General features: G+C 44.0%; 1 protein-coding gene across 2 annotated transcripts in view; it reads left to right on the forward strand.

The window, feature by feature from the left end:
- Window positions 1–19,859, forward strand: part of afap1 (actin filament associated protein 1) — a 218,449-nt gene that overhangs the window by 161,002 nt on the left and 37,588 nt on the right. For both annotated transcript variants that reach the window (XM_078213248.1, XM_078213258.1), the window contains exons 7-10: window positions 338–430; window positions 4,650–4,737; window positions 13,648–13,797; window positions 15,081–15,292. In XM_078213248.1, the coding sequence (XP_078069374.1) occupies window positions 338–430; window positions 4,650–4,737; window positions 13,648–13,797; window positions 15,081–15,292 (543 nt within the window). The remainder of the gene's footprint in view (window positions 1–337; window positions 431–4,649; window positions 4,738–13,647; window positions 13,798–15,080; window positions 15,293–19,859) is intronic.

A 19,859-nucleotide genomic window follows, 5' to 3' on the forward strand; every position in this document is an offset into this window, starting at 1 on the left:
TTTATAATTGACCTGTAAGTGGCTAAAGCTTTAGGATGTTTGTGTTTGAATGGCCCAAAGTTGAGTGAATCGTGGGCAGTTTCAGAAGATGCTGGTAAATATAGAACTCTCTCAGCAGCTTGTTTTGAAACAAACCATGATCAGGAAATTTATTAAGGAGAATGGCCTTTTCTTTTTCATGTGGATTGCATTGCAAAGATCTCCCATGGAGGCAATTTTTCTCACTACTGCAAGCTCAAAATAGGCAATTATAGTATTTCATATCAGAACACCAAACACTATTTTACAACTATGATGGAACTGTGCTTTGAATTTTTTCCTGTGCTGTTATTTTTAGGTGATAAAGGATGTTGTTGTACTTTGCAATGTAACTACTGAAACCGATGGATCCATGACAATTATTCCTGTGAACAAGGCAGAGCTGGAAAAGGTAAAGGACCTGCAATATTTCCTAATGCCACTTTCCAAACCTGACTACAATTTATATCTAATCTCAGTTGTGATATCAGTAAATACTTATTAAATCCTCCATTTCCATTAACCTGCTGTCAATTTTGTATTGGTTTCATATTCCAAGTTCAAATGACGAGTAATCTCTATATTTTAACAATCAAAAGAATAAGCAGTAATTAGCAAATAAAAAATGCTATCCACGTCCAGTCCGAGGCTAGATATGAAAGTATGAGGGTGAATTCAAGCACAGCTTCACCCACCTTGCAAAATAAGAATGCCAGGTTAGAGGTGGGGCTACAACACTGAAGCTTGGTTGTCAGATCTGACCCCCACCGAGCAACGCACCATCTTGTACAAGAAACCTTGCTGAATTATCACTAGGAAGCATTTTTCAATAAGCTTCTAACGCCTCTTTATTCTGCTGTTTGAGAACAAAACCTACACCCTCTTTTTGTCTCAGTTGCTCCAGTTTGTGAATATTTGTTTTTGTCCATTATTTTAGCCCTTGATTCTTTGTTTCTGTTTATTTACATAGTTTTTCCGCTTTCTGGATTTCTTTCTCTTGAGTCATGTTTTTATCTCCTTCATCCCACTCTGGGGTTAGTGTTGGCTCAACTCTAAGTTTGTCTTGAGAAGAATGGAAAATAAACAAGTTGTGCACATTCCAGACAAAAAGAGTCTCGTTGTAGTTATACACAGTCTAAGGAAGTGTTAAGCCACTTGTCTGAGCAGTCTATAACACACACACACACACTGTAACGCAAATAATTGTCAAGAGAATAGGGATTGGTGTAATAAATGACAAGGATAACTAAAGTTGCTTGGGGGGGGAGGATTTTCTGCTCCCCATTTTCAGTGAGCAGGAATGACGGAGAGGACAGACAATTGAGAGGCACTTTACATGGCAGGATTTCATCCTCGATGGTCCCAGCCAGTGACATAATGGACTTCCCGCAATGACGAGAACCCCATTTGAATACATTTTAATATAATTCCTGCTGTGAGGTTGCCCGCCCGCGGTGGCGTGATGTCACACCGGCGGGGTTTACAACAGATTTCTAAAAATGGCAAACAGAACCTGCTGGGGGTGCACAGGTATGTACAGCTACCGGGGGAGAGAGTCATGCTCAAGCAGTACCCTGGTACTGCCCCCGGCAATACCTGGGAGGGTCTGAGGGGGAAGTGTCAGTGATTTGTATCTGTCAGTGGGGGGGGGGGGGGGGGGGGGGGGGGGGAGATATGGGGGGGGGAGATATGGGGGCAGGGGGGGAACTTCCCCTCTTTCTACTTCATTTTCTGACATTGTGGTGCCCTTTAAAAATGGTACCCTGGGCTCACTCAAGGCCTGTTCTGCCAGCATGATATCGAGGGACCCGCCCTCTTGATTTTTTTTTTGCCCAAAGTGTCAAAGACATGGTGGGAAAAGCCAGTAGTGGAGACCAGAAAAATGATTATGGACTGCGTCAGTATTTTAAGAGACTTAGCACAGTTTAAAGACCAAGATAAGGTCAATGTGCTAAATTGATACTTTGCATCAGTTTCCATACCTGAAGATGATACATTTAAAAGAAGCTATGTAATAATTGGAGAGAAAGGAAAAGATGTGGTGGCCGATTCTCCCATCCCATTGCGCTGCATTTGTAGCGCAGCGGGCCAGAAGACTCGAGTGGTGGCCGTTTTGCAGGCTCCCCGCTGGGCACCATGGTCTCTGCGATTCTCTGACAGCCAGATTTCCGGTGCCGTAAGCTCCACGCCAAAAATCAGGCTGGAGCTGAATAATTCATGCAAATCCTCATTTAAATGCTATTTAAGTATCATTAGCGAGCCCGGGACTGATGTCTCCGGGCCATTCCCCCTCCAGGAGTGGTTCACTCCTGCAGGGTTTAGTATAGCTCCCCACTTGTGGGGAGCTGGCAGCTGGAGTGAAGGGGGGCCCATTGAGATCCCCCAGAGGGTAGGGCAGCAGGGGGTATATCCCCTGGGCATTGTCCCCTTGGCAGTGCCAGCCTGGGCCCCAGCACTGCCCAGGGAGCATTTTGGCACTGCCCACCAGGCATTGGGCAGTGCCAAGGGGGTGGGGCCTGATGGGGTGGAGCCTCTCAGGTTATCAGTGGGGGTAGGGCGGTCCCGCTGCCACTCTGCATTTGGTCTGAGTGACAGAGGAAAGGAGGCCAGCGATTGGGACTGGCTATGGGGGGAGGGGGGGGCGTGGGTCAGCCTGCTGTGTTGCTGGTCAGGGGGGATCGGGAGATCAGGGGGATGGGGTGGAAATTGGGGTGGGGGGCAGGGGGTCGAGGCTGGCCGGATACATTTAGGGGGCCAGCGACCCGGGCCATGAGGGTTGTTGGGAGGGCCAGAGATGCGGGGGTTGTGGCTGGCCAGCGATCGGGAGGCCGGCAGTGCGGGGCCACTGCGCATGCGCTGATCTCGGCGTTGACAGACCGGCACGCGCACAGTGGCCCGCTCAGTGCTATGCTGTCGGCCTCTCCAACAGGAATACTGATTTTCAGTGTGATTCATGCTGAGGCTCTCTGCAATGCACAGAATGTGGGAGATTCATTTTGAAAATCCTGCCAAAAAAACTAGCGTGATTTACTCCACTTAGAATTTTTTTGGGAGAATCGCCCCCGTTGTTATAGTTGGATGAAGAAGAGGAGTCTGATGTGCAGCAGGGACCTGTTGGGCCTAATGGCCTCTTTCTGTACTGTAAATTCTAGCACTAAAGTTTTGGATGTTAATCAGCAAATGTTAAACCTCTTTGTTTTCCGGAATTATTCAATGTGATGTTGGATGTATAGCAATGGAAAAGGCATCAGGTATTATATTGGATTGATGATAACTGGTTGCACTCTGATTAATAGAGAGTTATCACCGGGAGTAGATCAATACAGAGATAGTCATGTGTTGGGTCCCACAAAACTTTGTGTTGGCACTGTTTTTGACCATCGGAGTAGTTTTTTGTCTTTACTACCTGGAGCCCAGAGATAAAAATCTGGTGGGGAAGATGTCAAACCAGTTTCTAATCCTGTCAAAATTTCTCTTCATTGATTCACATCAGGCAAGTCCTTTTGAACAGATTACTGAAATATGTGTTGACCATTAATGCCTTTCAACAACTATCAAAACAAAATATCTGATAATAGGGCCCAAATGAACATTTGTCACTCGTTCTCTGCCCTGTGCATGTAACTGCTAATTGTGCTGGCATATAGGTAGACAGAAAACTATGATTTGGGTACTGAGTCATTCCAGCACTCTCCCATTATAACACAGGCTGGAGTGGAGCAGAAGGCTCCATTAGAATGGATGCCAGACCTCGGCCTTCCCTTGAGTGTTTCTTTGTGAGGGATGGAGCTTTTGCCTGCTCCAGACAGTGTCAGTGATTATGGAAATGGATTTGGCCAGGGACATGGAATTCTCTTGACCCTGTCATGGATTCCGGTCAGTGGAACTTTGCAGCCAGAAAGCTGAGCAGTAGTATGCACAACTGCAGTATCACTGTTAGGTGTGGATCCACCTGCCTGGGTCATAGCATGGGAAGACAAGAAACAATTATGAAAAGGAGCTGAGCTGGCACTTTTTTCAGGGATGGCTTCTAAATAACCAGGGCACACTTCCATGCTGTTCTTGCCCCAGGCATTAGTAAATTTAACGTCTATTTGTCAATGGGAAGAGAGGAATTTGCTTCTCTTTCACATTTTCCCTTTTTGGGCTCCAGGAAAGGTGGGTCGCAATAAATGTTTTAAAAGATCTTCACCTTTCTTTGAAGTCTCCACTTACCAGTCCCCCCCCCACCTCTTCCCCTCCCCCTGGAAAGCACACAATTGTCTGACTGTACACAGCATTGTATTCAGCAACCACCCTTTAGTCCTATGCTGCACCACGGCTGAGCAGAGAAATGGGAACTCCTGGAACAGGGAGATTCCATCCTCAACCCTGTCCCTGTGAACCACACCCTCTTCTTAGTGGCTCTTTAAGGGGTTAATGTAAGTGCCGTCCCTTAAAAGGTCAACTAACAAATCATGGAAGCTCTGTGGCCCAATGCAACTGGGACTTTGCCATTTTTTTGATGAGCTCCTTGAATGTCCTGTGAACATACGGAATTCATTCCCACAAATTTCATTCTAGGAAATCGGTAGAGGATTTGTTGAATTAACAGCAGTAGGAGATTGGTCATGTCTGACTTGTTCTTGCAGAGATTATCTTCAGAGAGGCCAAATTCAGATGGTGAAGGACATTTGGAGAATGGTACTCATATTGCTACAACAGATAGTAAAGACCATGGTAAGTCCCATGCACCTAATGATATTTCAAGCACTGTCGATATCACTGTTAAGCTACCATTCACTTTCTCATCTCTTTACAATGTAGAATTTTATTTTTTCTTCTCCTGGTGTTGTTACTAGGGTGGGTGGTCTTCCTTGCCCCCCTCCAGTTGAAAGGTTGTTCAAAACCTCACCAACTTTAAATGCAACTGCTCCAGAGGGATAATACGTTGGGGGCGGCCTTAATGAATTCAGAGTGGGACTTGCGTCCTTCAGGGATAAGAATTCCTGCTGTCAAGAGCTACTGGCCAATCTGATTGGCTGCCACTTTGTACCAGAACACAGTAGTGGCAGCTGCTGTGTCTACAAGGAGTCCCAATTGCGAAGAACTCATGTCTCCAAGACTTAAGATAAGTCTGGGCATTTTGGGCAGGCACACTTTCGTGACCTCAGGATGTTGAGGGGTCGGATTTTAACGGGCAGGTGGGGAAGCACAAAGGGTTGTTACCTTGAGGGGTGGTGCCCCTGATAAGCAAGGGGCCCACCACTCCCCTACCTACTTGACTTTAGCCTATGCAGTGAAGCCTGCCAGGTCACTGCCTTCCTTCCACTCTCCCCAACCATCCATATTATAGCAGTAGAGGTGGAAAGAGTGGTTGGCTGACATCTTACCTGTGCCTCTGTAATATGGAAGGAGTAGGTCAGGGGTTAGGCAGGAGGATAATGAGCTGACCCCCCATTAATTTTACACGCCCCCGCCTTCATATATGTTAGCAGAGGTCAGTAAAATTTACCTCCATATTGCATAACATAACACTGCTGAACATTCCAAATATTCAGCTGTGACCAAATAGATGGGTCTTATTTCAAATCACAAAATACTTTTTCATGTTTCGTCAGCAGCATTGTGACAAGATTAAAATTTCTCCTTTAAATGCAGGCAGTTCTGTCTCTGTCTTTGCATTGGCTGAAATGCTTATTTGCTGGCTCTTGTCAAAGTGAATGTGTGGTCTCTCATGAGGCAGATTGTTTTAACAACTATGAAAGATAGCTGTCATCAATTGTTCTCGTATCATTTGCCTTGTGTTACAGGTGTAAATATGGTGTTCCAGATATTCCCTATTCAACTGTCTGCATGTCAGTTTTTTTTTACAGGGTGTTAATCTGAGGGTAAGTGTGTGGAGATGCATTAGAAAAAAATGCGAAAGCTATTATTTAAAAAGCACAATTAAGCTTCCTAACTCAGAATGCTACAGCGCAGGAGGCTATTTAGCTCATTATACCTGTGCTGGATTTTGAAAGAGCGTTCCAATTATCCTATTCCCCTGCTTAGTTCTCTATAGTTCTACATTTCTTTCCTTCAAGTCTATATCCGGTCCTCTTTTGGAAATTATTATTGAACCTACTTCTATCACCCTTTCAGGCAGTGCTTGCCAGATCACAACTCAGTATTTAGGAAAAAAGTCTCAACTCTGTTGCTGCCCACGTCACTGGTGCTTTTGATAATTATCTCAAATCTGTGTCTCCGGTTCCTGACCTTCCTGTTAGTGGAAACAATTTTTCCTTATTTACTCTATCAAATCCCTTTTTGGTTTTGAATAGTTCTATTAAATCTCATTTAACCTTCTCTGCCCAAAGGAGAACAAACCCAGCTTCTGTACTCTCTCCACTTAACTGGTCCCTCATTGCTGTACTTTTCCTCTGCACCCTCTCCAAGGCTTTAACGTTCATTCTTCCAGAGGAAGATCAAATTAATTGGATCATGTTACAGTTTCTGCATGTTCCAGGTGACTTTATGTCACCATAAAGTCCATAGTGATCCTAGAGACACAAAGTCATCTGAACACTCGTGTTTGTCCTATGGTGGCTGCCTAAATCCTAATCCTAAAATTTACAGCACAGAGGAAGCTACCCAATCCATCGTGCCTGATGCTAGATCTTCAATTGTTAATGATCAATCAATATGGAATTTCCTATGTTTTTTATAGATTAAGCTATGTTCCAAGAAAAATTATTGTGCTTATTTTTAGGATTTCCATCCTATCCTCTCAAAAATGGTCGCTGAACATGCATGTCCCTTCGTGTAGAGGGTGGCTGGCCAACTGATTCTGTGGCCAACTTGATGACAGTCTTTAGCTCATGCTTAGAAAAGTGACCTAAGAACAGCTTTACCATTGATTTCCATTCCTGTGATACAGTGCTATTTTGAGACATGGCCATACCCCAAAGCACCATAGATGAATTTAGTTAAATAATGGAGGGTGATGGGAAGGGGAATGAGACTACAACATGGTTGCACATGTTAATGCTTTTCAACTCTTTATTATAGGGCAATTACACAATCCTGTGTTTCCACTGGGTAACCTAAATTATACGGCGTGCAGGCCAGAGAATCGGGGCTAGTTTTTGGAGGTCTGTCTTTGACTTGGGTTTCTTTCGAGCATAAACTGCAGCTGGGAACACAGGACATGTTCCTTGTATTTTCTGCTGTTTGCTCACATTTTAACAAAAAGCCTCAAGGGGCTATAGATCTGCGCTGAACACACCAGTATTGGATTAACAAACTTTCATGACATATAATATCAGTGGCTGCTTCACCCAAACTCTTTGACCCCAACCTTTAACACCCCCAACCCCATTCACCACTATGTATAATTCCTTCTTGTCATTGATAAAGGTACTCCAAAAGCTTCCAGTTTGTTACATTCAAATGGGACAAATTTCCTTGGGGGTTCTTCTGTTTGTCCACCATAACATCAGAGGAAGAACTGCATAAACAGTGAAGGAGTCCATGTAAATGCATTCCTATCATCTCGAGGTCTGAAGAGAAGTAAGGTCATGTTTATTTGACTATGCAGTTATAAAATGCTGCCCAGATTCATTGTTAACAAGCTTAACAAACCAAAAATAAGGAGCTTTCTTTCACTCCCCCAGTGGAGCAGAAGAGAAAAGAGACTTGCATTTATATTGTGCTTTTCAAGACCACTTTTCAAGTAGCGTTTGCTACCAATTAAACCTGTTGGACTTTAACCTGGTGTTGTTAGACTCCTTACTGTCTTTTCAAGTCCACCAGAGTCTCAATCCATTTCACAGCAACTGAAGTGCTTAAACATTGTTTTAATCTAGGTAAGAAGGTCACATATCTGTGATCAAGCATGATGCACTTGTATTAGTGTAAAGGATCTCTATATTGGATTTGTTGAGTGCCGAGAGAACAATGCTATTCTCCTTCATGCATGCAATGACTGGAATGTTGTGTTCCAAAGAGTCATATTGAACTTGAAATGTTTACTCTTTTTCTCTCTTCACAGATGCTTCCAGACCTGTTGAGTTTTTCCAGCACTTTCTGTTTCCTTTTATTACTGAGTGTTATTTTCCCGCCAAAAATCTGTTCATGATTCTTTTTTACGGCATTAATCAGTGCTTGCAGGGGGCTTGGTTGGTATAATGGGTCGTTCAGATATGATGTGGAGCTCTTTGTTCAAGTATTTCACAATTGCCAATGTTTGACATTTATATTGGTTAAGTTGTTTATTAGCTGCTTGAAAGGTATTGAGTGTGGTGCAATTCTGGCTTGGTTGGTAGCATTCTCAACATGCTGAGTTTGAAAGTTGTGAGTTCAAAGTACACTCCTGTTCTCACAATCTAGCTTGACACATTATGGACGTGATGAAGGGATGCAGCATCAGCAGAAGTACTATCCTCTGGTTGAGATTTTAAATCAAGATCGCATCTACCTATCCAATTGGATGTGAAATACCCCACATAACTTTTTGAAGGAGAGGAGGATGTCTCCCTAGTCATGCCTTCATTCCTCGCTTAATCATTGCCACTTACCAAAAATAGATTTATCTCTGTTCGTAACTATGATGCACACAGAAGGCTGCCTCATTCACTTGCATTAGACAATGCCTGCATTTAAAAAATGCAAATATTAGAAATCTGAAATAAAAATGGAAATATAGTCAGGTCAGAAAGCATTTATGAGGACAAAAGACTGGTTATGAAGTCTCGAGGGTGTAAAAGATTCATCAGTAGTAATTCACTGGCAGAGGCATCTTCAGAATTTCCTGAGGATGTAATTAGGCACCTGAGGAAAGCAGGTTCAATTTATTTGAAGCGTAAAATATAGGAAGGCAACATGTTTAAGCAATGTTTAAAGTGAAGTAGTCCATTTTTACGACTGCATTACATATATCAAAATGATTATCTATTTTGGGGCAATAAGTACTGGGTACATCAGAGAGAAACCTACATTGTTTTAGGTGATTATAGACATTTGAAGAGTAAGGAAGTTCCAAAATTTGATTATTTGGTCCAAAGCAACAGTGCTTATACCATTCTGTGGCATTTATCAATTCAGCAGGTGCCCTTTGTTCCTTTGCATCTGTGTGTCTTTGTTGTTTTATTTTAGATCTATTACTTTTTTTTACTGCTGTAATCAAATAACTCCAAAGTTTCCTAAACAAATGGTTAAATCTTTCCTAACCAAACATTGAGCTCTTTCTGTAGCCTATCTATATCAAATGGGAAGTTCACCCTCAGAGTGGTAAATTGTGGGTTTGTGCCCTTCATTTGCCACCTGATGTGTTTATTCTTGACCTTACATAGGAGTAGAAACATATTTTAGGACCCAAAGGCCAGACTTTTGTTAGTCAGGTGAGTAGCTCAATTCGGAAAAGCTCTTGGCTCACCACACCTGCCTCAGTAGAAATGCCCCCAATACTGTAACTTTTGCTTTTAGATCATAGAATCCCTAAAGTATAGAAGGAGGCCATTCAGCCCATCGAGTCTGTACCGACCACAATCCCACCCAGGCCTTATTCCCGCAACCCTGCGCATTTATCCTGTTAATCCCTCAGGCACTAGGGCCAATTTAGCATGGCCAATCAACCTAACCCACACATCTTTGGATTGTGGAAGGAAACCGGAGCGCCTGGAGGAAACCCATGCAGACACGGGGAGAATGTGCAAACTCCAGACAGACAGTGGCCCGAGGCTGGAATTGAACCTGGGAAGCTGGCGCTCTGAGGCAGCAGTGCTAACCATTGTGCCACCATGCCGCGGGGGAGGGTACTGCAGGGGAATGAGCAGCGGTGGGTTAGAGCCAGGCCCGCTAACCCTGGAAGCAGATCAGAGGTGACCACAGGAGCTGCCAAGTGCTGAGGCTGCCTGGATAATTCCCCAGCCAGTTCCATAACCCTTTATTTCCCGCATATCATCCACCCGACCCATGGCCTTTGGAGCTCCCGTGCCAACTCAATGCCAACCCATGTTTTCTCACCAACCCTGAATGACCCCTCACACCAACTCATGCCCCTACATAGTAGGGCAACTCATGCCCCTACATGCCCTACTATGTATAGAACAAATGAACCCTATAGTAACAATGGCATGTGTGGAAATGGTTAGAAAAATTGCTCAATCACAAATCTTTTGAAAAATAAATTGTTGTTGCAAACTTATAAAAATGTCTATGAAACCCATCATCGTGGTATCAATAACAGACCTCCAGTCAATAACAGACCCAGCGGCAGGACAGACCCAGCAAAGGTGGCGGCTCAGTGGTATACAGTCAGGAGGGAGTTGCCCTGGGAGTCCTTAACATCGACTCCGGACCCCATGAAGTATCATGGCTTCAGGTTAAACATGCGCAAGGAAACCTCTTACTGGTTACACGTACTGTCCTCCTTTGGCTGATAAATCAGTATTCCTCCATGTTGAACAACACTTGGAAGAAGCACTGAGGGTGGCAAGGGTGCAAAATGTACTCTGAGTAGGGGATTTCAATGCCCACCACCAAGAGTGGCTTGGCAGCAGCACTACTGATCAAGCTGGTCGGGTCCAAAAGGCTATAACTGCTAGATTGGTGGTGAAGGAACCAACAAGAGGAAATAACATCTTTGACCTCATCCTTACCAATCTGCCGGCTGCAGATGCATCTGCCCATAATAGTATCGGTAAGAGTGACCACCGCACAGTCCTTGTGAAGACGTAGTCCCACCTTCACATTGAGAATAACCTCCATTGTGTTTTGTGGCACCATCGTGCTAAATGGGACAGACTTCAAACCGATCTAGCAGCTCAAGGCTGCGCATCCATGAGGCACTGTGGACCATCAACAGCAGTGGACCTGTACTCCAGCACAATCTGCAACCTCATGACCCAACATATCCCCCACTCAACCATTACCTTTAAGCCAGGGGATCAACCCTGGTTCAATGGAGAGTGCAGGGGGACATGAGAGGAGCAGCACCAGGCATCCCTAAAAATGAGGTGTCAACCTGGTGAAGCTACAAAACAGGACTACTTGCATACCAAATGGCAAAAACAGCAAGTGATAGACAGAACTAAACGATCCCACAACCAGCGGATCAGATCCAAGCTCTGCAGTCCTTCCATATCCAGTCGTGAATGGTGGTGGACAATTAAACAACTCACTGGAGAAGGAGGCTCCACAAATATCCCCATCCTAAATGATGGAGGAGCCCAGCATATCAGTGCAAAAGATAAGGCTGAAGTATTCACAACAATCTTCAGCCAGAAGTGCCGAGTGGACGATCCATCTTGGTCTTCTCCAGTGGTCCCCAGCATCTCAGATGCCAGCCTCCAGCCAATTCGATTCACTCCATGTGATATCAAGAAACGGTTGGAGGCACTGGTTACTGTAAAGGCAATGGGTCCTGATAAGAGTCTGGCAATAGTACTGAAGACTGGTGCTCCAGAACTTGCTGTTCCCCTAGCCAAGCTCTTCCTGTACAGTTACAACATATTGTCAGCAATATGGGCAATGTGGTATGTCCTGTACACAAAAAGCAGGACAAATCCAACCCGGCCAATTGCCACCCAATCAGTTTACTCTCGATCATCAGTAAAGTGATGGAAGGGGTCATCAACAGTGCTATCAAGCAGCACCAATAAATCAGTATTCCTCCATGTTGAACAACACTTGGAAGAAGCACTGAGGGTGGCAAGGGTGCAAAATGTACTCTGAGTAGGGGATTTCAATGCCCACCACCAAGAGTGGCTTGGCAGCAGCACTACTGATCAAGCTGGTTTGGGTTTCGCCAGGGTCACTCAGCTCCTGACCTTATTACAACCTTGGTTCAAACATGGACAAAAGAGCTGAATTCCAGAGGTGAGGTGGGAGTGACAGCCCTTGACATCAAGGCTGCATTAGACCGAGTGTGGCATCAAGGAGCCCTCGCGAAACTGGAATCAATGGGTATCAGGGGGCAAACTCTCCGCTGGTTGGGGTCATACTTGGTACAAAGGAAGATGGTTGTGGTTGTGGATGGTCAGTCACCTCAGCTCAGGACATCTCTGCAGGAGTCCCTCAGTGTAGTGTTCTAGGCCTAACAATCTTCAGCTGCTTCATCAATTACCTTCTTTCGGTCATGGAAGGTCAGGAGTGGGGATGTTCGCTGATGATAGCACAATGTTCAGCACCATTCACGACTCCTCAGTTGGTGAAGCCATCCATGTTCAAATACAACAAGATCTGGATAATACCCAGGTTTGGGCTGACAAGTGGCAAGTTACATTTGCGCCACCCAAATGCCAGGCAATGACCATCACCAATAAGAGACACTCTAACCACCGCCCCTTGACATTCAATGGTGTAACCATCACTGAATCCCCCACTATCAACATCCTTGGGGGTTACCATTGACCAGAAACTCAACTGGACTCATCACATAAACACAGTGGCTACAAAGAGCAGGTCAGAGGCTCGGAATGCAGCAGTGAGTAACTCACCTCCTGACTCGCCAAAGCCTATCCACCATCTACAAGGCACAAGTCAGGAGTGTGATGGAATACTCCCCACTTACCTGGATGGGTGCAGCTTCAACAACATTCATGAAGCTTGACACCATCCAGGACAAAGCAGCTCGCTTGATTGGCACCACATCTACAAACGTTCAATCCCTCCACTACCAACGCTCAGTAGCAGCAGTGTGTACTATCTACAAGATGCATTGCAGCAATTCACCAAAGATCCTTAGACAGCACCTTCCAAACCCATGACCACTTTCATCTAGAAGGACAAGGGCAGCAGATAAATGGGAACACCACCACCTGCAAGTTCCTCTCCAAGTCACTCACCATCCTGACTTGGAAATATATCGCTGTTCCTTCACAGCCGCTGGGTCAAAATCCTGGAATTCCCTCCCTAACGGCATTGTGGATCAACCCACAGAACATGGACTGCAGCGATTCAAGAAGGCAGTTCACCAGCATCTTCTACTAGGGATGGGCAATAAATGCTGGCCAGCCAGTGATGCCCATATCCCATGAATGAATTTTTAAAAATTCAATCTTTAATCAACAGAAAATGTAAAATATCAATCTGTACTCATTTGCTCAAATCATGTTCTAAGCAAAGTTATTATGAATAATTTTGGCCCTTGGCCATAGGGTTTCTTTATAGAATTTGTTCATGGCTATCATTATAATTTTAATTCCAGATTTTTATTGAATTCAAATTTTACCATCTGCCACGGTGGGATTTGAACCCAGGTCCCCAGAGCATTAGCCTGGGTCTCTAGATTACAAGTCCAGCAACAATACCACTATGCCACTGCCTCCCCACAAGTAGAGCAGGTAATATTGGATCAGCTACCTGTTGTACATTTCTGTTGAATATAGTGGATGAATCAATATTATCCATTTTACACTATCAGCCAAAATATAAATTAACCAGCTGATTGCAAAATGAAGACTTTTGGCCCGGCATTCTGATTAGCCTGCTGCAAGTGGAGTGGAACACACACAGCTGTCCAAATTGAAGAATGCCAACCCTATCATAAATTGTGGTGACAGAAACATTAGATAGTTTGGCACAGCCTGTAGCATGCAATGTGAACCACATGTACTATCTTGATAATAATATCCTGATGGTGAAATCTGCATTTGTTTCATCAAACAGGAAAAGGGAAGAAAAATGCAAAGGCTGAGCCAAAAGGGGCTGTGGGCAAGGTCACTGGAAAGAAAATTACCAGGATCATTGGTCTGGGAAAAAAGAAGCCGTCAACAGATGAACAGACCTCTTCTGCTGAAGAAGACATCCCAACCTGTGGTATGTTTCATCTTGCCCTTAGTAGAGATTACTTAAGTCTTGATAGCTTCAGGGCTTCAAAAAAAGGTACCTAACACAATGGCCAGGATTGGCCTTTAGCAGGAGGCTGGTCATGAGTCTCCCAGGCCCTTTTTTCAGAGTAATCAATCCCTCGCCAGAAATCGGCACGGAGCTGATTAGCATATTGAAATCTGAATTTCAATACACTGGGCAGTGCCAAGGGGTGGGGTCAGAGGGAGAGGGGCATACTGGGGGGGCTATCGGGGGGGGGGGGACGGGGGACCCTCTGCCACTCTGCCACTCTGCAGTGGGAAAGGGAAGAGGGCAATGGAGGGGAGGGGGTGTCAGGGTGGTAGGTGGACATTGGTGGGGGGGGTCATAGAATAGAATCATAGAATCCCTACAGTGCAGAAGGAGGCCATTCGGCCCATCGAGTCTGCACCGACCACAATCCCACCCACGCCCTACCCCCCATATCCCTACACATTTACCCGCTAATCCCTCTAACCTTTGCATCTCAGGACACTAAGGGGCAATTTTAGCACGGCCAATCAACCTAACCCGCACATCTTTGGACTGTGGGAGGAAACTGGAGCACCCGGAGGAAACCCAAGCAGACACGAGGAGAATGTGCAAACTCCACACTGGCAGTGACCCAAGCCGGGAGTTGAACCCAGGTCCCTGGAACTGTGAAGCAGCAGTGCTAACCACTGTGTTACCGTGCCGCCCTAAGGTGTCAGGGCTGACATATTGGGGGGAGATTGGGGCTGGCCCAGAGGGTAGGCCAATGATCGGTGGGAGGGGCTCAGGAAGGCTGACGATTGCAGGAGGATGGTGTTGGGAGGCCTGCGATCAGGAGGGGGAGGCCAGTGATTAGGTCGAGGGTTCGGGGATATTTGAATATTTCAGTTAAGTTTTACAAGTAAAAATTATGCTTTGTTTTATATTTCAAAGATCATGTATTGCAACAATCCCTGAATGTTCATTGAAACCATTAATATAGATTGCCCACTTTGGCAGAGGGCATCATATAGATTTGGTCATGTACCAATTATATGATTTTAAAATACATGTTATTGATGAACAATTTGTGCAATGCAATGTAAAAGAAAAACCCCACATTTAGGAAAGTTTACCGACCAGGCTCCTTTTCATCTCTGGTGTTACAGGAGCTTTGAAAATAAAGAAACTGAAAGAGTTCTATCATGAGAGAACCAGATGTTGTGATGTAAATGTGTAGATGTAGAGTATGAGCGTTCTTTCTCCTGTCCTGATTTTTCTAGGCTATCTGAATGTGCTGTCTAACAATCGATGGAGGGAACGCTGGTGCAGGGTGAAAGATAACAAGCTGATCCTCCACAAAGATAGGACTGACCTGAAAATTCACATGGTTTCTATTCCACTGCGCGGATGTGAGATCATTCCAGGCCTGGATTCCAAACACCCACTGGCATTCCGTTTGCTTAGGAATGGACAAGAAGTGGCAGTTTTAGAGGTGCAGTATTCCCACATTCAACAAACTGGTGACTTGGTATCATTGAACTGGTATCATTTTTCAGTATCTATTTATTTCAATAATAATCAAACACATATGAAAATGATTCTGTCCTTGACAGATAAAGAGTTTTTACAACAACTTATATTTACATAGTGCCATTAACATCATGAAACAGCCCAAGGTGCTTATAAACAAAGTATGAAACTGAACAAAGTAAGAAGATTGGGTCAGATTATTTTAAGGAGTGTCTTTAAGGGGGAAAGTGAGATAGAGAGGTGGAGGGAATTCCAGAGCTTGGGGCCTAGGCGACTGGAGGCACAGCCACCAATGGTGGAGAAATTACAATTGGAAATGCACAAAAGGCCAGAATTAAAGGAGCACCGATATCTTGAAGGGTTGTGGGTTTGAGGAGATTATAGAGATAGGGACAGGTGAGGCCAAGGAAGGATTTGAAAACGAGGATAAGAATTTTTAAATCAATACGTTACTTGACCAGGAGCCAGGATAGGTCAGCAGGCACAGGTGATAACTGAACTGGAATTGGTGCAAATTAAGATGTGGGCAGCAACATTTTGGAGTTTACAGAAGGTGGAATATGGAAGAAAAGCCAGGCGTGTGTTAGAATAGCCCAGTCTAGGGGTAAAGAAGGCATGAAAAAGGGTTTCAGCAGTTGAACTGAGAAAGGAATAAAGTTGATGTTATAGTGTTGGAAATGGGTGGTCTTAGTGATGGCATATGAGTTTGGAAGCTCATCTGAGGATCAAAAGTGACAGCAAAGTTGCGAACAGAGTAGCTAATCTCAGACTCTTGCCAGGAAGAGGGATGGAATCGGTAGCTATGAATGGAGTTTGGAGCAAGGACCAAAAACAATGGCTTCAGTCTTCCCAGTATTTAATTGGAGGAAATTTCTGCTCATCCAGTGTTGGATGTTGGGTAAGCAGTCTGACAATTCAGCAACAGTGAAGGAGTCAAGAGAGGTGGCAATGAGGTAGAGCACGTTGTGTTCATTATAATTGGGAAAATTGAGGGGCAGCATGTGAAAAAGACACGGGGGGGGGGGGGGGGTGCAAGGATAGATCCTTGGGGGTCACCAGGGTAATGGTAATGGTGTGAGCATAGGAAGAGAGGTCATTGCAAGTGATTCTCTGGCTACAGTTAGATAAGAATGGAACGGATATGAAAACAGTTTCACCCAGCTGGACAAGAGTAGGGAGGTATTAGGAAAGATGTTATGGTCACTTGTGTCAAAGTCTACAGACTGGTCGAGAAGGACAAAGGGGGAAAGTTTGTCACAGTCACATTGGATATCATTTGTAACTTTGAAAAAAGCTGTGGCAAGGGAGGAATCCCGATTGGAGCGATTCAAACATGGAGTTCTAGGAAAGATGGAATGGATCTGGGAGGCAACAACACGTTCAAGGACTCTGGAAAGGAAAGGGAGTTTGGAAATGGGAAAATAGTTTGCAAGGATGGATTTGGTTTTGGGAGAGCTGGGCTGATGGCTGATTTTGAGGAGAGAGGAACAAAACCTGAAGGGATAGAGAATAGGAGAATAACTGTAGAAAGATGCGATTTCAGGGCGAGGGCGGGGAGGAGCATTAAAGAATTGAGGCAATTTCTAAACAAACAAATAGCAGGAGGAACACAATCAGATTGTGAGCTCAGTATCAACTGCAGTATTTAGCACCAGAAGTGCTGGCTTCCATGGAGGAATTGTAATGCAAGTTAATGGTATAAGACCATTGCTTTAGTGGATGTTCAACATGCTTAACTTTTTGAATTGATATTTTAAATCAAAGAACTATGAATCAAAAGCATTGTAATACTGATGAGGGTGGGGTCATGTCAGGGTGGGATGCAGAAAGAACAAATGGTGTTTCATTCAATTCAGTACTGCTCTACAAAAAAATGTTGTTTGCTCTTCAGTTTAAAACATGACGCAGCAGTCCACATTTTTTTGCCATTGAAGCTGGAAGAAAATTCCACATTTATAAGAATACAACCCTTTCTGCTTGTGTTCAGAGGTGCTGCTTTGTCTCAAACTTCCAGACTTGCAAGTGTGAATATAAATACAAATGATCTCTGTAACTATTTTAACTGTGTTTCAGCTTCTCGTCACTGGGCTTGTGGCTTTAGCCCAAGAAATGTTTATATAGTACACAGAAAGTGACCATATGCTTGTTCCAAGGATCAAACATGAAGAAGATTACTCATTTAACCGCAGTCAAATAGTAGTAAAAAATACATATGTTTCAAAGTTAGCTATTGGTGGCCAATACTAGATAGAAATAATTCTATTTTAGTTATATTGCCGGAATGGGTTATTTTCATTAAAAAAGGAGGATTCCCTGGCCTCTCTGTGGCATGTTTCTCGCTGCGGGAGGCAGTGTGCCATTCGCTGGAGGTGGGGTCTTTTGGCCCCACTGCTGTCAATGGGATTTCACATTGACTGCACCACACACTGCCAGGAAACCCCTGGTGCCAGTGTGCCATTGGCGGGACCAGATGACCCCAGCATGGAGAGCCAGAGAACTCCGGCCAAGGTTTATTTCATAAAAGCTGCCCACAAAGATTTTTGTTAGCTGTCTCCAGCTTTTACAAAGTGAAATTTTGTCTGTTCCTCATTTTTAAAAAAATCTCCATTTGTTACATTATATTGCTCACTGGTTACTGCCAAGTATTGTGCTCTCTGACTAATAACCTGCATTTTCGAATTTCCTGTGATTTTGGCACTTCTGATTGAGATCTGCAGGACGATACTACTGCTTCTCTTTCTGCTTTTCCTCTTCGAGCTTCACTGAGGCTGCCTCCTAGAAGTGCCCTGATATTGCTTTTCCTTTGTAATGCTGTGACTGGATGGACACCTTTCTTTACGTATTATTTTTCAACAACAATACAAAAGGAGGCGTCTCAAAGCACCATCCAAGTTTTCATTTTTTGTATCATTGGAAAATACCACATCAACACAGTAACCTGCAAAGTAACATTCAGAATATGCATTTTAGCACAAATTTAATAACTTGTCAAGCCAGTGTGAGTTTACTTCCCTCCTCATTACGATACAAGTGATGGCGGTATCATATTGGCATGATCTGTATAATAAACAGACTTTTCAATAACAATCAGCTATATCAGTGTTTTTCAAACTTTTTTCTCCGGTGCCCCACTTTTATCAAAGGGCTGTCCCTGACGACCCAGGGAAGGGGGTGACACATGAGGAGCATTTGAGGACACTTGGTCTGTACTCGATAGAGTTTAGAAGGATGAGGGGGGGATCTCATTGAAACTTACAGAATACTGAAAGGCCTGGATAGAGTGAACATGGGGAAGATGTTTTCATTATAGGAGAGACTAGGATCCGAGGGCAAGCCTCAGAATAAAGGGACAATTCTTTCGAACTGAGATGAGGAGGAATTTCTTCAGCCAAAGTGTGGTGAATCTATGGAATTCATTGCCACAGAAGGCTGTGGAGGCCAGGTCTTTGAATGTATTTAAGACAGAGATAGGTTCTTAATTGGTAAGAAGATCAAAGGTTATGGTGTTAAGAAACTTATCGCCATGATTGAATGGCAGAGCAGACTTGTTGAGCCAATGGCTTAATTCTGCTCTTATATCATATGGTCTTATGGAAAGAAAATTAGCACCAAGTGCCCATACAGGGTGCGCTGACCTCTTTATTCTTGCCTCATGTGGTCATACACTGTATAGCAGTGAGAATTTACCCAGAGAGAGAACAGAAAAAAAAGGTCAGACGATCTTTGACAACCCATTTTTTAACATCCCACGACCCACCCGCGGGTCACGACCCCCACTTTGAAAAACACTGAGCTGCATGATACAGGAGAATCATCTCTTTTTTCCACTCAGCAAGTCTATTCATGTAAGAACAAATGTAACAAGAGCTTGAGCTCAAAAATCTTTTAAGTTAATTTGTCTTACTGCCAAATATAGACGCAGTCATCTGACTTGAAGAATTGAATCTTTGTTCAGCACAAAGCAATTTACAGGGCAATGATGATAGACGTGTTTAAGTGTATGAAATGATGGGACAGGGTAGTTAGGAACATCATATTTCCGGTAGCTGAGGGGTCTAGAACAAGGAACACAGATACCAAGGTTAATCTAAGAGATTTACCACAGGCAGTGAGAGAAGTTTTTTTCACAGAGAGCTGTGGTGCTCCGCACTCTCTTCCATGGCTGGCAGTTGAGGCCAAAACTATATCAGCTTTTAAGATTAGATTGGATAAATGGATGACAGGAAATGGAAACAGACGGGTGAATCTGATAAAGATTATGTAGGGCAAACACCAAAATGCAATGGTTAAGTCAAATGGTTTATTCCATGTTTTTGCCTCTATTACCTGTACTTCTATATTTTAAAATAATCTGAAACGCAAGTATACGTGTGTTATGTTTAATAGCTGATTTTGTACTTTGAGTTGCAACACACTGACCTGTTATTGAACTGTGTCATCCATTGGATAAAATTCAAGATTGCAAACGTGTATCCTTTAAAAATAATAGGCAAAGTTTATTGCTGCACCATTCAGCAATGAGTAGGGTC

Source organism: Mustelus asterias, chromosome 1, assembly GCF_964213995.1.
Source record: "Mustelus asterias chromosome 1, sMusAst1.hap1.1, whole genome shotgun sequence".
In the NCBI taxonomy this organism is placed as follows: Eukaryota; Metazoa; Chordata; class Chondrichthyes; order Carcharhiniformes; family Triakidae; genus Mustelus; species Mustelus asterias.